Source organism: Arachis ipaensis, chromosome B3 (genome assembly GCF_059453495.1).
Source record: "Arachis ipaensis isolate K30076 ecotype BB chromosome B3, ASM5945349v1, whole genome shotgun sequence".
Lineage (NCBI taxonomy): Eukaryota > Viridiplantae > Streptophyta > Magnoliopsida > Fabales > Fabaceae > Arachis > Arachis ipaensis.
In genome coordinates, this window is record NC_142438.1 from 43579475 (window position 1) to 43601054 (window position 21580).

Here is a 21580-nt window from a genome sequence, read left to right on the forward strand (position 1 = left end):
TCTTTCTTTTGTTTGATGCTTCTTGGATCAATAAAGGTTTAAGAATCTCCACCATACTTCTTTGAACTCTATGTCCTGCCTATGAGCTCCATGCAAGTTTTCATAAGCATGCAACCTCAATGCATAATTATACAACTAGAACCACCACTTCTCCTAATCTTTTGCTTGCCTCAAAACTGTTTAATTCCTCAATCCTTCTTTTCAAAGAACTTTCATTTGCTGCCTTTTTTTGAAATATTGAGTGCAAGCAAGTTTTGAAGAGTATAGTGTTGTGAACTATCAAGCATCTCAATTATTGAATTACAGAAAAACTATACTAGGCAGACAGACAGGGATACAATATCACTTCCAGTCATAGCACTGTTTGATGTAAAATAATTACTTGACAATACAACCTTTTGGAGTTTACTTGCTTTACTCCTCATCATCATCATTGCTGGTCTTCACATTCCTCTTTATCTCTTTGGTTGATGATGCTTAATCCTTCCAAAAATTTGGATAAACCTCTGCAATGATATTGAAAGTTGCTTATTCCCCAAGCACTTGAAAAATGGTTAGTATGCATGTATGTTTGTAGACTTCCGAACTTAGATTGGTGTGTGAACACCAAACTTAGTTCCTTGCCTTATGCAGTAGTTTGTATATATGCAGAAACCACATGTGCTCTTAGTAAGAAAATATACTATAAACTAGAAAAGCAAACTATGAACCAGAAAACAGACTATGAACTGAAAAATAAACAATTGCTAAGTAGCTTCTCTGGTGGTTCGGAGCTGGCAACTGATTATGCAGGAAGGTGAAAATGTATTTTCAATTGAGATTTTTGGTGGAACAACAAACTTAGCACCCTTCACTCTTCCTCAAATTATTTTGGTGTGAAACACCAAACTTAGCTCCTTGCACTACAGATAAAACTACTCCACCTTTTTATTGAAATAATTATGAAAAGAAAACTACCTCAGGTTGGGTTGCCTCCCAACAAGCGCTCTTTTATTGTCACTAGCTTGACATCCTCCATTCTTTGATCATGGAAGCTGAAAATCTTGTTGCCTTAGATTTTCTCCTCTTGCTATGGGCTTCCTTTCCTCTATCTCTTCTTGTGGAACTTCTCCGTGGTGTTTTTCTTAGATAATTGCTTCTTTTTCCATAGCCTTCTCACTTTCCTTTATGATTGCTTTCCATTTCTCCCACCTAGCAGCTTTTTCATTGTCTTTCGGGTTGTCTTCAGTGGCTTTGGGGAAGGTATTTGCCCTCTTCTTACCCAGTTCTGCAGTGTATTTATCCGCTTGCTCCGATTTTCCTACAAGACTTCTGATTGCTGCTTCCTGATGTGTGTTTGCCAAGGTTTGTTTGTTCATGAGCTTTTCCATCATTATCTCTAGGTTAGAAATTATTTGAGAGCACTGAGTTAGTTGTGGTTGTGTGAACTGAAATGGTTGATGAAAGTTGTTTTGGGAAGATTGTGAAGTGTAAGGAGGTTGGAGGTTTGTGTGTTGTGGTGGTGAGTAATGGGTGCTATTAGCAAGGTTATGGTTATGATTGTGTGTGATGTTGGAGTTGTTATGATTGCAATTCCTTGGTCTTTGATTTTGGTGCTCACCCCTCCTCAAGTTGGAATGAGTCCTCCAGGGTGGGTTGTACACATCACCCTGAGAATTGTGTTGGACAGGCTTGAGGTACTGTTTAGAGAGTGTAACCATTCAGGACTTTGTTGCTCATAGTTAATTGCTCCAAAACCTTTTTCAGATTGATTCCAACCATGTAAGTTTTGGGGTAGGTTGTGTGCATTTACTACAGCAGTTTGCAGCTTATTGATTTTCCTTACCATCAGCTCCATTGGTTGCTAAAGTTGTTGGTGCATATGCTTGTTTTGAGCCATGACGATTGCATCTACACCTTCAATTTCCATCACTCCCTTCTCTTGTGTGGATGGTTGCACTTCTGCCTCTAGCTTACTAATTTTCTGGGGTGGTTTGAACTTGGCCAGAAATTTACTCACTAGATCCTCCCATCTAGTGATGCTTCCTTGTGGGAAGGCTTCAAGCCATTGAGCAGCCTCATTCTTTAATGAAAATGGGAACATCAATAGTTTGTATGTGGCTGGATGTACACCATTAGGCTTCACCGTGTCACAGATTTTTGAGAATGTAGATAAGTGCTGAATGGGGTCTTCCAGTGGATTTCCTCCATAGGAGCAGTTGTTTTGTAACACGGTGATGAGCGGGTGCTTCAATTCATGGGTTGCATTGTCATCTGGGGTAAGGACACTACTCCCACAATGACTGGGATTCGTTGGGTTCTCCTCCATGACCTGCACAATCACAAATAGTCCAAATGAAGATTGAATATTCTCACGCCAGAATATGGTTAGAGGGTTAGCTGACACTGTGTCAAACAGTTAATAGGCTTAAAAGAGAAGTAGAAAACACTTGCTTCTGTCGTATACTCAGTACAAGAAACACACAAAACCAGAAAACCAGTAACACCTCACTCTATCGCAAAAGTGAGGTTTTGGTTAGCTTAAGCAAAAATTCAAACAGTTAGTGTGTTAGTCAAAAATTAAAGAAACAGAAAAGAAAAAATGCTTGATGTAGACCACCACCTTACTTAATCATTGTCAATCTAATCAATCCCCGGCAACGGCACCAAAAACTTGAAGGGTTGGAAACGAATTCCAACACCTAAACTCACCGGCAAGTGTACCGGGTCACATCAAGTAGTAATAACTCACAAGAGTGAGGTCGATCCCACAGGGATTGAAGGATTGAGCAATTTTAGTTAGGTGGTTGATTTAGTCAAGCAAACAAGTGTTGATTTAAGTGGTTTGTGTTCAACAGAAACTAAATTGCATGAAATTTAAAGGGAGAGGGATAAATGACTGTAAATTAAAGAGCAAAGGAAGTAAAGAAGCTGAATCTTAAAGTGCAAGTAATGTAAATTGCAGAAACTTAGATTGCAAGAAATGTAAATGATTGAAGCATAAAGTGCAAGAAATATAAATTGCTTGAATTATAAAAGGATTTGGGAACTGGGATTGCAGAAATTAAACAAGAAAAAAATAAATGACAATCAGCAGAGAAGTAGAAGAAGAATTGAGATGCAGCAGATCTAAACAAGAAAAGGAAAATTACTTGAGAAACCAAACATAAAGTAAAATGCAGCTCAATTGCAATAGCTAAAGGAAAGTTGAAGATCTCAGGGGTGGAGGAGACTAGAAAACAAGTCTAGATCTCAAGTCCTTCCTTGATCCAACAAGAGAGTAATTGTAAGAGAAGTAGAAAACAATTTCAGAAGAATTAGAAGATGAAAGCAGTAAAGAGAATTCAAATCCCAAATCAAAATTCCTTGAATTATGCAGACAACTAATTAGAAGGAGATCTCAAGGTGAGATTGAAATAGAATTTCTTCAATTCTCCACCCAAGATCCAAAACAAAGAGTAAAAAGTGCAGAGGCAAGAACAAGGAAGAAGAGAGATCAATTCTCCTTCCCAATTCTCCAAAAAATAAACTCAGAGATCCAAAATCAAAGTAAAGCTCTCAAAATTACAAGTGAAAATTCTAAAAGAAGGTAAAAGGTGCTTTCTAAATCAAACTAACTTCTATTTATACACTTCCTATTTTTGGATTTTAGAATTTGGAGTGGGCTTTTTAATTTGGTGAAGAATTGAATTAAATTGGAATTTTGGTTGATTTTTGGGCCAATGGGTGATTTATCCCAGTAGAGTGCTCGGTTGGTGCCAAGAGCATCACATTCTCCCTTGCCTTGGTCTTGCAATGTGCGTGATGGGTAGCATCAGGGTGATGCTCAGTTGGTGGCAAGAGCGCAGCATCCATGCTGCCTTGCCAAGCCTTGTGCGCGCACAATGCTTCCCTCTTGGTCGTGTCAAGTCTCGCTCCACAAGCCTTGTTCCGTGTCAATGTTGCTAGCAAACAAGGAAGGTAGCACTCAGTCAATGCCAAGAGCACAGCATCCTTCTCCTTTTTAATGAGGCTCCAGGTTCAACCCCTGGTGGAAGCATTTCAACACTAATTCCCTTGTGAGGACAACAAAGGCAGCGCATGCCTTGAGTGGGGCGTCCTTAACTTCGAGCCTTGGGAAATGCATTTGGCAAATTTTTGACTTATTTTCCTTGATGAGTAGTGCCCCTTCCTCCCCTTAGGTGCTTGGTTCGATCCTTGGGGCTTTCATTGTCAAACATTACCCCTTGTAATCATTTTGGATACAGCCCGATAAAGTGAGTGGCATTAACCGAGCATTGTGCTTTTCCTTTCCTTCCTTGGTTCATTTTTGTGCTCGGTTAAGTGGGAGAGCACAGCATTGATGCTTTGCTTCCCTGGCCTTGAGTGGCGCTCTTATGGAGAGCGCTGAGCTCTTGGAGAGAGCGCTATGGTTTCTTTCCTTTATTGCGCCACGCTTTCTCTTCCTTTAGCTACGCTTCCTAGGACACACTTTCTTGTTTTCTTCTTTTCTTCACCTACAAGTAATCAAAACAACCAATCAAAGTATCACCGAATTCACAAGGTTTAAAATTCATTTAAAAACCAATTAATTTTTGCTTAAACCTCATGATTTTGTGCCAATTAAAGGGTGGTTTATTGATTTAACCAAACCATGCAATTTCACTCCAAATTACTTACTTACAATGCAAGAAAGTGCATAAAACCTAATGAAAAAAAGTGAAAAACGCTTGAAAAGTTAGCATAAGATGACTTGTCATCAACCTCTATCTGGGGACTCTAGCAAAGCTGAGTCACAATCTGAAAAGGTTCACCCAGTTAAAGTGTCTGTGGCATTATTGTATCCGGTGGTAATATTGGAAGACAAGGTGATTAGGGTCATAGCCAAGACTCTAAAAACTGTGTTCAAGAATCAAAATAAGCTTAACTAAGAGAGTTAATAATATCATCTATATTCTAAGTTCCTAAAGATGCCAACCATTCTGAATTTCAATGGATAGTGAGATGCCAAAACTATTCAGAAGCAAAAAACTACTAAGTCCCGCTCATCTGATTGTAACTAAGCTTCATTCGAAACTTAGAAATTTATTGTATCTTAATCTTTTTTCTATCCTACTATGTTCTTAGTTGCTTGGGGAAAAGCAACGGTTTAAGTTTGGTGTTGTGATGAGCGGATATTTTATACGCTTTTTGGCATCACTTTCATATAGTTTTTAGTAGCTTTTATTTAGTTTTTATTAAGTCTTTATAGGTTTTAGTGTTAAATTCACATTTTTTGGATTCTACTATGAGTTTTTGTATTTTTAGATAATTTCAGGTATTTTCTGGCTGAAATTGAGGAGCTGGAGCAGAAGTCTGATTCTGAGACAGAGAAAGCACTGCAGATGCTGTCTGGATCTGACCTACCTGCGTTCAGAAAATCTTTTATGGTACTACAGAAGTCCAAATGGAGAGATTTCAACGGCTATGAAAAGCTTACTTCCAGAGCTTTCCAGAAATATATAATAGTTCATACTTTGCTTCGGATTAGAAGGCCCAAAACTGGCGTCCAACGCCAGCTTCCTGCCCCCTTCTAGGCGTCCAGCGCCCAAAGAGCAGAGATCGGCGTCCAAACGCCCAGAGAGGACCCCCTAGCTGGTGTTCAACACCCAAGGAGTCTCCTAGCACATGGATCTCATCAAAGCTCAGCCCAAACACTCACCAAGTGGGCCCCAGAAGTGAATTTTAGCACTAAATAGACTATTTTACCTTTACTAGTCATCTGTTTAGTATTTTAAGCATATTTTACATAATCATGCAGATCATTCAGCATTTTTTCATTTATTCCATTGTATTTTCTTATCATTATGAGTTTCTAAACCTCCTAGGTTGAGGGGAGGAATCCTACTAAGTCCTATGAATTAATAAAAGTATTAATGTTTCTCTTTGATACGTGTTTGATTAATTCTAAGATGTATATTCGTTCTTCATCAATATGAATGCGTTGAACTAGCATAAGGTTATCACATTCTACATGGGTTCAGAGTGCGTCTTTCATCGGACAATGATGAACCACCAGCTTGAATATACATCTCTCAAACGGCTAATCCACGATTCTGTTGGAGACTTCTCAAGACATCAGTTCAGCCAATTTTCGGGGAGATTAGGGTCTCTGTGGTAGAGGCTAGAACCCAAGGTGCATCATTCTCTGATTCGGAAGATCTGACCTTGTCTTTTGCATTTTGAGTAGGATCATGATGGAGAATAAATTGTACGAGCTTCACCCTCAATTAGAATGGATCCACACTAAACCTGGGGTTCAGATCTGGAGGAGTATTAGCAGCTGCTCAAACCAGTGTCAATCACATATAGCCTGCCATTGGAGAAATCACTCACAAACAAAGGAAACAGTACTGCCTGAATTAATTCAGAAAGACTAAGCAACTCCAATTCTTTACCTCATTCTTATCTCTCTTTTCATAGTTTACATGACTTCTAAGTTCTAATTACTCTGTTTATCTATTCCCTTTTCTTTTATGCAATTAAAAATAACATACCAACATCTCCTACTCTTTCATCTGCCTGACTAAGATCTGCAGAATAACCATAGATTGCTTCAAGCCAACAATCCTCGTGGAATCGACCCTGACTCGCTCAAGTATTACTTGGACGACCTAGTGCACTTGCTGGTACACTAGTACAAAGGTGTGGGGATTCGTGCTACCAATGGCATAGTAGATTAGTATACTTAAATTATAAATCAATTGAATATATGGATAAAAATAACTATATTGATCTTAGTAACAAGGATTTTAATAGGAAATGTGATATTTGCATATGGTCAAAAATTACTAAGAAACATTTTTCTAAAGTTGAAAGATACACATTTATTAGAATTGATTCATAGTGATATTTATGAATTAAATGACAATATTACTAGACGAGGTAAAAGATATTTTATAACTTTTATTAATGATTGTTCTAGATTTACTTATGTTTATTTGTTTAGAAATAAATATGAAACTTTTGAAATGTTTAAGAAATATAAAATGAAAGTAAAAAATATGCATGATAAGAAAATAAAAGTTCTTTGTAGTGATCGAAGTGGAGAATATTTTTCTAATGAATTTGATCATTTTTGTGAACTACATGGTATTGTGCATGAATCTTCCACTTCGTATACTCCGCAACAAAATGGTTTAGCAGAAAGGAAAAATCATACCTTAGTGGATATGGTTAATTCAATATTACTAAATACAAAATTTTCTTATAATTTATGGGGTAAAGCAACTTAATATCATGTCATATCTATAATAAGATACCATCAAGACATAGAAAGGTTTTTTCTTGTTAAATTTGGAAAGTAAGAAAACCTAATTTGAATTATCTAAAAGTGTGAGGGTGTTTACCTTTTATCGAGTTCCGGATAAAAAAAAAAAAACTAAATTGGAGACAAGAGCCATAAAAGACACTTTCATAAAATATGCTTAAAATTCTAAAGCATATAAAATATTAGACTTAGTGTCTAATGTAGTTGGTAAATCAAGAGAGGTAGAATTTATTAAAAATAAATTTATCAATGATTCAACTTCTAGTTCAGAATATTTCCAAAATGATACTAATATTTCACAAGAAATAAATAATTAAAATAATAAACGTCTAAATGACAAAAAATTGATTGAACTTAGAAAGAGCTTGAGAGTAAGAAAGAAAAGGACTTGGGTCCATATTTTATTTTTTCTCAGGCTATCACCTTTTTGGTAGAAGAAACTAGGGATTCTATGACAAACAAGATTCCTATTGTGATGAACATAGAAGGTGATCCTCAAATGTTCAAAGAGGCTATGGCTTTAAGGGATTCTGCTTTTTGGAAAGAAGCAACAAATAATGAAATGGACTTAATATTATCAAACAATACTTGGGTCTTGGTTGATTTGCCTACAAGATCAAAACCTATAGGATGTAACTGGGTATTTAGAAGAAAGTATAGCACTGATGGTTCATTACAAACCTTTAAAGCAAGGTTAGTGGCCAAAGAAGTTAACAACAAGAAGGTCTAGACTATTTTAATACCTACACACCTGTGGCAAGAATTACTTCTATTAGGACTCTTATAGTACTAGCATCCATTCACAAGCTTCATATACATCAAATAGATGTTAAGACGGCTTTTCTAAATGGAGCTCTTAATGAAAAATATATATGGAGCAACCGGAAGGCTATGTGCTACCTAAAAATGAAAAGAAAGTTTGTAAAATAATTAAGTCTTTGTATGGCCTAAAACAAGTGCCTAAACAATGGCATGAGAAGTTTGATTCAGTGGTGTTATCAAATGGTTTCTCACATAATAGTGCGGATAAATGTATTTACTCAAAATTTACTAAAGATTATAGAGTAGTCGTTTGTCTATATGTTGATGATATGTTAATCATCTGAACGAATTTAGAAGGAATTTATGTAATGAAGGAGTATCTAATTTCTAAATTCAAAATGAAGGATTTGAATGAAGTTGATACAATATTAGGCATAAAGGTGCATAAGAATGAAGTTGGTTTTACTTTAAGTTAATCTCATTATATCAAAAAAATATTGAAAAAGTTTAATCATTTCGCAATTAAAGAATCCATACACCCTATGATTCTAATTTTAAATTAAAAGAAAATATGGAAAGACCTATAGCACAATTAGAATAATATGCTAGTGCTATAGAAAGTCTCATGTATGTAATGCATTGTATCAGACCAGATGTAGCATTTGTTGTGTACAAATTATCAAGATTTACAGGAAAATCTAGCAATCAACATTGTAAAAGTATAACTAGAGTTCTTGGTTATCTCAAGAAAAGCATAACTTGAGATTACATTATAGTGATTGTCTCGCAGTCTTAGAAGGTTATTCCGACGCAAGTTGAATTATAAATCTTAGTGATAACAATCCACTTCAGGATGGATTTTTACCCTAGGTGGTGGAGCTATAAGTTAGACCTCAAAGAAATAAACATGTATTACACATTCTACTATGGAGGTTAAGTTTGTAGCTTTATCAGCCACAGGTAAAGAAGCGGAATGGTTAAGAAATTTGTTATATGATATAAAGATGTGGTTACAGCAAACGATAACCATTTCAATCTTTTGTAATAATGAATCAACCATGTCTCGAGCATATAATAAGGATTATAATGAAAAGTCTAGATATATAAGTTTGAGACATGAGTTTGTAAGGCAACTAATAGATGATGGTGTAATTACCATCACTTATGTAAGATCTCTAGAAAATTTAGCAGACTCTTTGACTAAAGATTCAAGGGATAAAATCAAAGAGACTACTGCTAAAATGAGATTAAAACCTATTGTTGTTAAATGATGAAAACACAACTTTATTCTAGTAGACCACTAGTTTCAAGGTTTAATGGGTAATAACAAATTATTTAGTAATTAGAGCACTAAGGTATAGGATTTAGCACTATTTACATTAAATTATGAGAGTGAGTTAAAACTCTTAATGGAATGATAATATTATTATCAAAGGATTTCACCTATATTAATATGGGAGTGGTGCCACTTTAATCGAAAATTTTAGAGGTTTTATTCTCGTAAATATTCATGAAATCATAATGAGCACAAGACCATATAAATGCTTAAAAAGTTAAAATTATAGACTCTTAAATTTAGAGGGTATAAGTAATGTATGTGATTTTTGGTGCTAATACATGAAGTATAGATTTAATCGATTATACATCTATTACTTCGTTAAAACTTTAAAATTTACACTAAAAAAATGTACTGATACATTCTTTATGTGTATATTTGTATGACATTTAAATTTTATAAATAGTTGGAAATTAAAAGGTATTTACAAATTTGTAATATTATTAATATTATTTTCAATAATAATGAAGTAATTAACGGTTATTAACCGTTTAGTATGGTACAAACAATAACATTAATACTTTATGTATTGAATTATTGTATTAATTGACAAAAGGATGTCTTTTTAGTGTGTTTCATAAAGAAATCAATATGGATATTGATAAGACATGTTTGTTAAATTTGAAACCCATTAAAAAGGTCACAGCCATTCACAAACTACGTAACTTTTGATTACTATCCATGCAAATATTGGAAAGTGCAACAAAAGAAAAAAAAATGTATGCTTTTTTAAGAGAGTTAATAATTTTTTATTATTATTAATTGAAAAATTCATTAGTTTCATTGTATATTGAGAGAATATTGTCATCAACTCTATAGTAATTAAGTGTGAAGACAAATATCTCTATAAAAAAGTATTTAATCATGCCTTAAAACCATCTTTATATTTTCAACCGAAAGTGTGCAACTCTATTTATTACATGTAATCATTATGTTCAGGATAACACAGTGGCCGAGTAGCAAATAACATGATAACAATGATAACTGATCAAGTTATGGGTGTCATTTTGAACCCATAAGTCATAGTAACATGACTTGGAAGAATTCTTTTGTGATGGTGGGATTGGGTTAATTTAAACCATTGGGTAAAATTTAAAAGACTAGTAATATACAAACCGACTTTATTTATGAGTGGATTGGTGGTTTAGTAGGTTTTTTTTAGTAAATAGACAAAAAGACACATAAAAGATTTTTGGGATCTTAAAAATATACATGAAAGAATTAAAATTTTAATATACGCATTTAAAAAAAGTTTACGATAGACAAAACTAACTTGCCGTTAAAAGAACTCTATTTCTGTTTAGTTTAGTGTATATGTGGCTAAAAAAACAATAATTTGACACTCTTTATTATTATTTTGGACAATTGAGGTGGAAATTAATAAATTTAAAAAAAATATTATTATTAAAGGGTGGAATGTTCTTATTTTAAAACACAAATCCCATATAAGATACATAAGAGAAATGTGAATTTTCATTTTCTGTATAAAAAATAAAACCAATAAAAAATCCTACAATAAAATACCTATCCATTTCAAAACAAAAATCAACAAAAATAAGTTCAAAATTTTCACTATTACTATAATGAAAACAGTAATTCAATGCGCAGCAAATATAGTTAATCAATTTTGGACAATATCGATAAAGAGGATGACAATGAGTGCTTACTTCTGTTATTGCAGAGTGATAAACGAAGCGCTTTCACTAGGATCACACGAAGTCCTATCACTGGGATCACACATCAATGATAAACCACTATTTTACAGTTTATTTTGTATTGAATTAAGTGAATTTTATCAACTATTCTCACACTTATCCATATAAATTGCATGTTTTTAAGTTTTCTTCCTAATTTTGTGCTATGATTGAAAATATGCTTCTTAGGCCTTAAAATCGCAAATCTTTAATCCTCTCTTATTACCATTCGATGCAGCGATATTTTCGTTAAGTATTTTCAGGGTTTATAGGGCAGGAATGGCTTAGAGGATGGAAAGGAAGCATGCAAAAGTGGAAGGAACACAAGAAATTGAAGTTTTGGGAAGCTGGCCTCGACGCACACGCATGGATGACGCGTACGCGTGACAAGCGTCACGTGCCTCAGTTACGAGAAAATGCTGGGGGCGATTTCGGGGCTGCTTTTGGCCCAATTTCAAGCCCAAAAATGAGGATTAGAAGCTGCAGAGTGGGACGAATCAGGGGAGATGGTCCATCATTCACTTTTCATTCATACACACATTAGGTTTTAGATGTAGAATTCTAGAGAGAGAAGCTCTCTTCTCTCTCTAGGTTTAGGGTTTTCTCTTCCAATTTCTCCTTAGGTTTAGGTTTCAGTCTAATTTTAATTTAGTTTTCTCTTACTTTTATTTGTTCTAGCACTTTAGTTATCTACTTCTCTTATTGATTCCTTTATTATGCTAATTTAGTTTATGAGTTCATGTATTACTCTCAATTTTCATTAATGCAATTTATGTTTCATGTTTCTTATTGTTCAATTACTTTGCTATTGTTATTTCTTTATTTTGGTTAGTTTAAGAATTTCCTATGTCTTGTCAATTTTCTATGTCTTTATTCTATGCCTTCCAAGTGTTTGATAAAATGCTTGGGTGGATTTTAATTTAGATTTTTATGTTCTTGACTTGGATTGATTAATTAGAAACTCTTGAGTTATCAAAATTCTTTTGTTGATTGATGATTGAAAGTTGTTAGTTAGCTTGAGCCTCACTAAATCTAGTCTTTGATTAGGACTTGTAAACTTAAGTCGATTTTGCTCGCTTGACTTTCCTTCATTTGTTAGAGGATAACAAAGTAAAAGCAATTTACATTTACCATCACAATTGACGATGATAATGAGGATAGGACTTCTAATTCTCTTTCCTTGCTAAGAACTTTCCTAGTTATTAGTTTATTTTCTTGCCATTTTACTTTCTTGTTTCTTATTACAAAACCCAAAAATATACTGTTCCATAGCCAATAATAAACTACACTTTCCTGCAATTCCTTGAGAGACAACATGAGGTTTAAATACTTCGGTTAATTTTATTGGGTTTGCTTAAGTGACAAATAATCTAAACGTTGATTGAGGTTTAATTGTCAGTTTAGAACTATACTTGCAACACGATATTTTTTTGTGAAAATCCTACCGACATTTTTCCTCCGTCAAGTTTTTGGCACCATTGCCGGGGAATTGCAAATGTGTGCCTTATTATTGGTTATTGTGAATATTGTGAATATGTGTGCGTTTTGTTTCTTTGTTAGTTGTTGCTAGTTTTAGGAGTTTAATTTCATTATTTCTTGTTAAGTTTTTGTTTTTATTTTCTCTTGTTATTATGAATTCTCACCACCTTGGCTATGAGTTTGGTTCAAATTTTGTTGTAGGGAATAGAAGCTACAATGAGAACATGCATCAAGGATAGGACAATCAAAGGTGGGAGGAGCCTCAAGCATTTGATCAACTCTCTTGGCAACAACCTCCACCAACTTACTATGAGCAAGAGTCATTCCAAGATGCATACCAAACCGATGGTTATGGTAGACCTCCTTGCGATTATCAACAACCACCACCATACACCTATGACCCTTATCCCCCACAACATAGCCTTCAATCATATTCATAAGCCCCTTTTTACCAAACACCTTCATATGATCCTAATCCTAATCCACCATACTAACCACCTTATGAGCCATATGAGTCATACTTAGAACCACCCACATTCCAATACAATTACTCCCAAGAACTACCATTCTCATATATACCACCTCAATATACACTATCTCCATACCCTTATTAAGATGAACCACCTTCCTATCATAAATCCTTCCTCCCAAGTAACGAACCCTCATATCCACTCCAATCTACAATGGATGACACCATTGGCCTTCTTCTTCATGAGCAACGTGAAACTCAAAGGAAGACACTAGAATTCGTAGCTACCTTGACCGAGGTAGTAAATAATTTAGTCTCCCTACGCTTCGATACTCAAAGTACTCCCATGGCCGCATGTGGATAATTTAATGAGGAGCGTAGCATGAAGGAGAGATTAGAAGCTCCGGTGGAAATGAGGAATGTGATTTTGTACTAGAACAATTGGAGGAAGACGTAATTGTTGAAGAGGAAGAAGTGGTTGAAGACTTAGGAGATGTTGAGAGTCCATGGGAACCTCAAGTCATAGAGCCTCCTTCCAAGAAGTTTAAAATTGATGTTGAGGAGGATGTACAACCTTCAAAGCATATCATGGTTGAAGACTTTGAGGAGGTTGATCAAGAGATGGATTCAATAATTGATGAATTTCTTACTATAATTGAATCATCCCCCATTGGACCTGAAAAAGAGGTTAAGGAAGAAGGTGCACAACTTCCAAGGCATGTTCCCTGTGAAGAATTGGACGGAATAGATCAAGAGGCAAGTTTCCTTGGTGATGATGATCATGAATCAAGTCCTCCTAGTGATGAATCTACATCTGCAAATGAACTCCTTGAGTATGAAGAACCTTCTCTGATTGAGTTTGAGAATGATGTGGAAGTAGAAGCTCTTCGGCAAGGTTGGACGGGAGTTGAATATGCTTTGTCAAGATTGTTGGATACTTCTCTACCTAGGTTTCCATCTACTCCTCCAATTGAGTGGGTAAAACTTGTCTCTCTTAACTTTATTGTCCCACTTGAGTATGGTAAGCTTGAAACGGATGGTCAACTTAGGAGGTTTTGTGAAGGATGTTTAATGGTTGGAGTTGCAAATCAAGACTCATCAAGGTTGAGATTTCAAGAGCTAGATGCAAGGGTTGGACTAGTGATCAATTGGTTGGATCTAAGAGAAGAGTTTGGTACTTCATTGAGAATTTGGATTGCTTGCCACCCGGTTGGAATAATGATGATCAACTTAAAGACGGGTGTAGAAACAAGATTTGGGATCCCGGCATACAAGAGGATCAACTTTAGGAGCTCAAAGCTTGTGAAGAACTTCATCAAGGTTTGGTGAATTCATGGTGCGCAGAAATTGTGATTACACTTTAATTATGTAAAATTCATCGCTCTTTCTTTCCCTGGTAATGGCGCCAAAAACATGATGCCAATACCATGGTTCACAACTTCGCACAACTAGCTAGCAAGTGCACTGGGTCGTCCAAGTAATACCTTACGTGAGTAAGGGTCGAATCCCACGGAGATTGTTGGTATGAAGCAAGCTATGGTCACCTTGTAAATCTCAGTCAGGCAGATATAAATTGATAATGGTGTTTTCGAAAATAATTAATAAAACAGGGATAGAAATACTTATGTAAATCATTGGTGAGAATTTCAGATAAGCGAATAGAGATGCTTTCGTTCCTCTGAACCTCTGCTTTCCTGCTATCTTCATCCAATCAGTCTTACTCCTTTCCATGGCTGGCTTTATGTGATACATCACCACTGTCAATGGCTACTTTCGGTCTTCTCTCGGGAAAATGATCCAAATGCCCTGTCACGGCAAGGCTAATCGTCTGGAGGCATCACCCTTGTCAATGGTTTCATCTTATCCTCTCAGTGAAAATGGTCAACGCACCCTGTCACGGCACGGCTATTCATCTATCGGTTCTCGATCCTGCTGGAATAGGATTTACTATCCTTTTGCGTCTGTCACTACGCCCGGCAATCGCGAGTTTGAAGCTCGTCACAGTCATTTAATCATTGAATCCTACTTGGAATACCACAGACAAGGTTTAGACCTTCCGGATTCTCTTGAATGCCGCCATCATTCTAGCTTACACCACGAAGATTCCGATTAAGAGATATAAGAGATACTCATTCAATCTAATGTAGAACAGAAATGGTTGTCAGGCACGCATTCATAGGGAATGATGATGATTGTCACGTTCATCACATTCAGGTTGAAGTGCGAATGAATATCTTATAAGCGAAATAAGATGAATTGAATAGAAAACAGTAGTACTTTGCATTAATCTTTGAGGAACAGCAGAGCTCCACACCTTAATCTATGGAGTGTAGAAACTCTACCGTTAAAATTACATAAGTGAAAGGTCCAGGCATGGCCGAATGGCCAGCCCCTCTTATCTAAGAACCAGGCATCTAAAGATGAACAATGAATTCCAAGATGTCTAATACAATAGTAAAAGGTCCTATTTATAATAAACTAGTCACTAGGGTTTACAGGAGTAAGTAATTGATACATAAATCCACTTCCGGGACCCACTTGATGTGTGCTTGGGCTGAGCTTTAGTGTTTCACGTGTAGAGGTCCTTCTTGGAGTTGAACGCCAGCATTTGTGCCAGTTTGGGCGTTCAACTCTGGTTTTGGATCCTTTTCTGGCGCTGGACGCCAGAATTGGGCAGAGAGCTGGCATTGAATGCCAATTTGCGTCATCTATTCTTGACCAAAGTATGGACTATTATATATTGCTGGAAAGCCCAGGATGTCTATTTTCCAACGCAATTAGAAGCACACCATTTAGAGTTCTTTAGCTCCAGAAAATCCACTTTGAGTGCAGGGAGGTCAGAATCCAACAGCATCAGCAGTCCTTCTTCAACCTCTGAATCTGATTTTTGCTCAAGTCCCTCAATTTCAGTCAGAAAATACCTGAAATCACAGAAAAACACACAAACTCATAGTAAAGTCCAGAAATGTGAATTTAACATAAAAACTAATGAAAACATCCCTAAAAGTAACTAGATCCTACTAAAAACATACTAAAAACAATGCCAAAAAGCGTATAAATTATCCGCTCATCACAACACCAAACTTAAATTGTTTGCTTGTCCCCAAGCAACTGAAAATCAAATAGGATAAAAAGAAGAGAATATACTATAAATTCCAAACTATCAATGAAACACAGCTCCAATCAAATGAGCGGGACTTATAGCTTTTTGCCTCTTGAATAGTTTTGGCATCTATAGGAACTCAGAGTTCAGATAGTGTTATTGATTCTCCTAGTTCAGTATGATGATTCTTGAACACATCTATTTTATGAGTCTTGGCCGTGGCCCTAAGCACTTTGTTTTCCAGTATTACCACCGGATACATAAATGCCACAGACACATAATTGGGTTAACCTTTTCAGATTGTGACTCAGCTTTGCTAAAGTCCCCAATTAGAGGTGTCCAGGGTTCTTAAGCACACTCTTTTTTTGCTTTGGACCTTGACTTTAACCGCTCAGTCTCAAGTTTTCACTTGACACCTACACGCCACAAGCACATGGTTAGGGACAGCTTGGTTTAGCCACTTAGACCAGGATTTTATTCCTTTATGCCCTCCTATCCACTGATGCTCAAAGCCTTGGGATCCTTTTTATTTGCCCTTGCCTTTTGGTTTTAAGGGTTATTGGCTTTTTGCTCTTGCCTCTTGGTTTTAAGAGCTTTTGGCTTTTTCTGCTTGCTTTTTCTTTTTCTTTCTATTTTTTTTTCGCCTTTTTTTTTCTGCAAGCTTTGTTCTTTGCTGCTTTTTCTTGCTTCAAGAATCATTTTTATGATTTTTCAGATTATCAAATAACATGTCTCCTAGTCATCATTCTTTCAAGAGCCAACATATTTAACATTCTTAAACAACAACTTCAAAAGACATATGCACTGTTCAAGCATACATTCAGAAAACAAGAAGCATTGTCACCACATCAATATAATTAAACTAAGTTCAAGGATAAATTCGAAACTCATGTACTTCTTGTTCTTTTGAATTAAAACATTTTTCATTTAAGAGAGGTGATGGATTCATAGGACATTCATAACTTTAAGACAGAGTTACTAACTACTAATGATCATGTAATGAAGACACAAACATAGATAAGCACTTAACATAGAAAACGAAAAACAGAAGAAATAAGAACAAGGAATGAATCCACCTTAGTGATGGTGGCGTTTCCTTCTTGAGGAACCAATGATGTCCTTGAGCTCTTCTATGTCTCTTCCTTGTCTTTGTTGCTCCTCCCTCATTGCTTTTTGATCTTCTCTTATTTCATGAAGGATGATGGAGTGCTCTTGATGTTCCACCCTTAGTTGTCCCATGTTGGGACTTAATTCTCCTAGGGAGGTGTTGATTTGCTCCCAATATTTATATGGAGGGAAGTGCATCCCCTGAGGTATCTCAGGGATCTCTTGATTTGCAGCCATATGTTCTACCACTGAGCTATAGTCCCTTGAGATGAATATTTCCATCTCCCATGACTCAGAGGTGGAAGCAATTATCTTCTCTTTCCTCTTTCTTGAGGTTTCTCTGGCCTTAGGTGCCATTAATGGTTATGGAAAAACAAAAAAGCTATGCTTTTACCACACCAAACTTAGAATGTTGCTCGCCCTCGAGCAAAAGAAGAAAGAATAGAAGAAGAAGAAGAAGATATGGAGGAGATGGAGGGATGTGTATATTCGGCCATATGGGTGGGATTGGGTGGGAAAGAGATGTTGAATTTTGAAGATAGGTGGGTGTATGGATGTGAGTGGTAAATGGAAAACAGAAGGGATGACCATGAATGGAGAGAGAGAGGGTGAGAAGAAGTGAGTGGAAGTAAGTGGGGATCCTGTGGGGTCCACAGATCCTGAGGTGATCCTGTGAGGTCCACAGATCTTGAGGTGTCAAGGCATTTACATCCCTGCACCAATTTAGGCATGCAAAATGCCCTTGCACACAACTCTGGGCGTTCAGCGCCAGGTTGGTGCCCATTTTGGGCGTTCAACGCCCATTTATTGCCATTTCTGGCGTTGAACGCCAGAACCATGCTTGTTCTGGGCGTTCAGCGCCAGGATGCTGCCCATTTTGGGCGTTCAGCGCCAGAACCATACTCTGTTCTGGCGTTGAACGCCAGACAGATGCTCCTCCAGGGTGTGATTTTTCTTCTGCTGTTTCTGATTCCGTTTTTGATTTTTTTGTTTATTTTGTGACTCCACATGATCATGAACCTATAAAGATATATAACTAAGAAAAATATAGTTAGATAAATAGAAATTGGGTTGCCTCCCAACAAGCGCTTCTTTAATGTCAATAGCTTGACAGTGGGCTCTCATGGAGCCTCACAGATGTTCAGAGCATTGTTGAGACTCTCCAACACCAAACTTAGAGTTTGGATATGGGAGTTCAACACCAAACTTAGAGTTTGGTTGTGGCCTCCTAATGAGATATTTTCGTAGAGAAACAAATTTCTCCAAAACACCCAAACTTAACCGGCAAGTGCACCGGGTCGCATCAAGTAATAATAACTCACGGGAGTGAGGTCGATCCCACAGGGATTGAAGGATTGAGCAATTTTAGTTTAGTGGTTGATTTAGTCAAGCGAATCAAGATTTGGTTGAGAGATTTGTGATTTGCAGAATTTAATTTGCATAGAAAGTAAAGGGAATGGGTAATTGGCATGAAATTAAAGAGAACAGGAATTAAAGTGCTGAATCTTAAAGAACAAGAAATTAAATGGCAGAAACTTAGAACGCAAGAAATGTAAATTGCAAAATCTTAAAGTGCAAGAAATGTAAATGGCTTGAATTGTAAAGGGAATGGGGAGTTGGATTTGCAGAAATTAAACAAGGAAATGTAAAATTGCAACAAGCAGAGAAATAGAAGAAGACTTGGATTGAATCGGATCTAAAACAGAAAAGTAAATGAACATGAAAACAGTAAACAGGGAATGGGAAATGGGAAATCCGGATCTCAGGACCCAAGAGACTAGAAAACCAAGTCTAGATCTCAATGCCTTCCTAGATCCAACAAGAACAATTGCAAAGGAAATTGTAAATTGCAAAGAAAGTAGATGAAGAAGCAAGTAACTGAAACTAAAATTCAATTAAGCAGAAAATTAAACAAGATCCCAAGGTGAGATTGAAACAGAATTTCTTCAATTCTCCACCCAAAATCCAAGACAAGAAAAGTAAAGAGTGCTGGGCAAGAACAAGGAAGAAGAGAGATCAATTCTCCTCCCAAATTCTCTTGAATTAAAACAACAATGATAAGAAATGTAAAAGTGAGCTCTAAGCAAACCGAAAAGAAAGCTATTCTGAAAAACTAAAAGGGAAGCTCTCCAAAAACTTAAATCCTATGCTATTTATACACTTTCTTCAAATGGTCTTCAAGCCTTCAATTGGGCCTTTGCTCTTGATGAAATTGGGTTGATAGAGGCCTTGGTTGATTGCTCTTGGAGTTTGGAGAAGAACCGAATTGAACCGGGTTTGGAATCATGAAAGCTTGAGTGAAAGTTGGAGTAAAAGTTAGGGGCTAACTTTTGCTCCAACTTTTCACATCAGCACCCTTCCTTGCTGATACCAACGTTGGGGCAAAAGTTAGGGGTAACTTTTGCTCCAACGTTGGCCTCCCCTTGGTTATTCATGGCGCCAACGTTAGCTAAAAAGTTAGGGGCTAACGTTGGCGCAAACTTTTGCTAGTCCAGGGAGTGTTTTTCATGCGCCAACGTTATCCAAAAAGTTAGGGGCTAACGTTGGCACAAACTTTTGCTCATCCAGGGAGTGTTTTTCATGCCAAAAGTTAGCCAAAAAGTTAGGGGCTAACTTTTGCTCCAGCTTTTGCCCAAAAGTTAGCCAAAAAGTTTGAGGCTAACTTTTGGTCCAGCTTTTTGCTTCCTGGTTCATTTTCAATTAATCCAAAAGTTTGAGCTAAAGTTTGAGGCAAACTTTTGCTCAAACTTTTTGTCCTCTCTTCCTCCTAGCCATTCCTCCTTGCTTCAACCTTTCTCCAAGCTTTCTTCACCTATCATTAATCAACCAAACACATCAAAGCTATGCTCAAAATCATGAGATATTCATTCTTTCATAATATGTGACAATTATAGCATAAAACCTCATGAAATAGCATGAATTCATACATGGTTGATTAAATCAAAGGAAACATGAAAATCTACCCAATTTGGCTTGCTTATGGCTCAAGAAAGTGCATAATTCAGTTGAAAACAAAAGAAAAAGGCTAGTGAAACTAGGCTAAGATGACTTGTCATCACAACACCAAACTTAAAGCTTGCTTGTCCCCAAGCAAGAAATGATTTATTGAGAAGAAAGAATGAAATGGAAGAGGATGTTCATGCTAGTAGAGTGTTATTGGTAGTTCATGGGGTTTTATGTGGATATGTACACACTCACCTCTTATTGATTCTTAAGCCTAGAAAGTCTCCTTCAAGCTTCAAGTAACATACTGCTATGACCTCTCATTATTCCTTTATCCTTGGCTATTATTTTGTTCATAAGCTTTATTTGAGTGTCATGTGTAGCAAGTTCATTTCCTTTTCTTTATACTTGACACATTATTCACTATAGACACTTGGCTCACATTCCTTCTTAGAACATTGATGCCCAGCACCTCTTTGGGCTACTAAATGCCTTGTAGTTAGGTTGCTCTTGATAGTGGACTTTCAGCTGATGATCCCGGGTTAGTTAACCCAAGTCATCAAGTGTTGATGCACTCCAAAGAGCTTAATAATCCAAGCAGATCCTAATACAAAGACACCACAGGCATATATTCTAAGGTTCAAGCTATTGGTGTCCAGCTTTGTTTCTTTTTGTTTTCTTTTGTTCTGCCACTTTTTGGCTATTTCTTTTTCTCTCCTTTTTTTTTTCTTTTTGTTTTTCTTTCTAACCAAGGATTTTTATTTGATTGAGATTCATAGACAGTAGCTACTTTCTACTTAAGAGGAGACATCCTAGTGTTCTTATTCATTAAAGGTGAGCTATTATACAATCACACACATACCACCACTTACTTTTATTTTACTCCTATCTAATAGAGAACTATCTCATTTCACATTCAAACATTTCTTTTATTGAATTGAAAATGCAGGGGGCAAAGCATGCTTTTTGTTAAGTGAAAGTAAACACACAAGTATACACATAGACTAGCTTACTTATTCTAAGAGAATTTCCACTTGTTTTAGATGAACACTTTATCAAAACACAAGTCAAAACATTTTTCAACAGTAAGGGTTAAGTATAAATACAACCTATTGGTTTGCAATTCCTTTGTCCTTCCTTCTGTTGTGCCCTTTTGAGTTATGATGCATAGTGTCTTTAAATGGTGGTGAATTCCCTGCATAATTCTCAAAAGTTGCTTGCTTCTCAAGCCCTTAGATGACCAGTTAGTATGCATGCATTGAGTGTGGCTTGTGGATTTAATTTGGTGTGGGAACACCAAACTTGAGTTCTTGCCACTTCTCTGGATACAGCAGGTTAACTCTAGGCAAAATCTTGTGTTCTTGCTAAAGGTTATGAAGTTAAGACTGAAAGGCAGTTAAGTGGTTGAATAATCTGTTCG

General features: G+C 36.4%; 1 protein-coding gene across 1 annotated transcript in view; it reads right to left on the reverse strand.

Annotated features, from left to right (window-relative positions):
* Positions 1 to 1124: 1124 nt before the first annotated feature.
* The window catches only part of LOC107633033 (AP2-like ethylene-responsive transcription factor PLT1), a gene marked incomplete at its 5' end in the record, with an annotated part of 80944 nt that continues 60488 nt past the window's right edge, over positions 1125 to 21580 (reverse strand). The window contains 2 exons of the mRNA XM_088507045.1: positions 1125 to 1325; positions 2111 to 2311. Of these exons, the coding sequence (XP_088363171.1) occupies positions 1125 to 1325; positions 2111 to 2311 (402 nt within the window). The remainder of the gene's footprint in view (positions 1326 to 2110; positions 2312 to 21580) is intronic.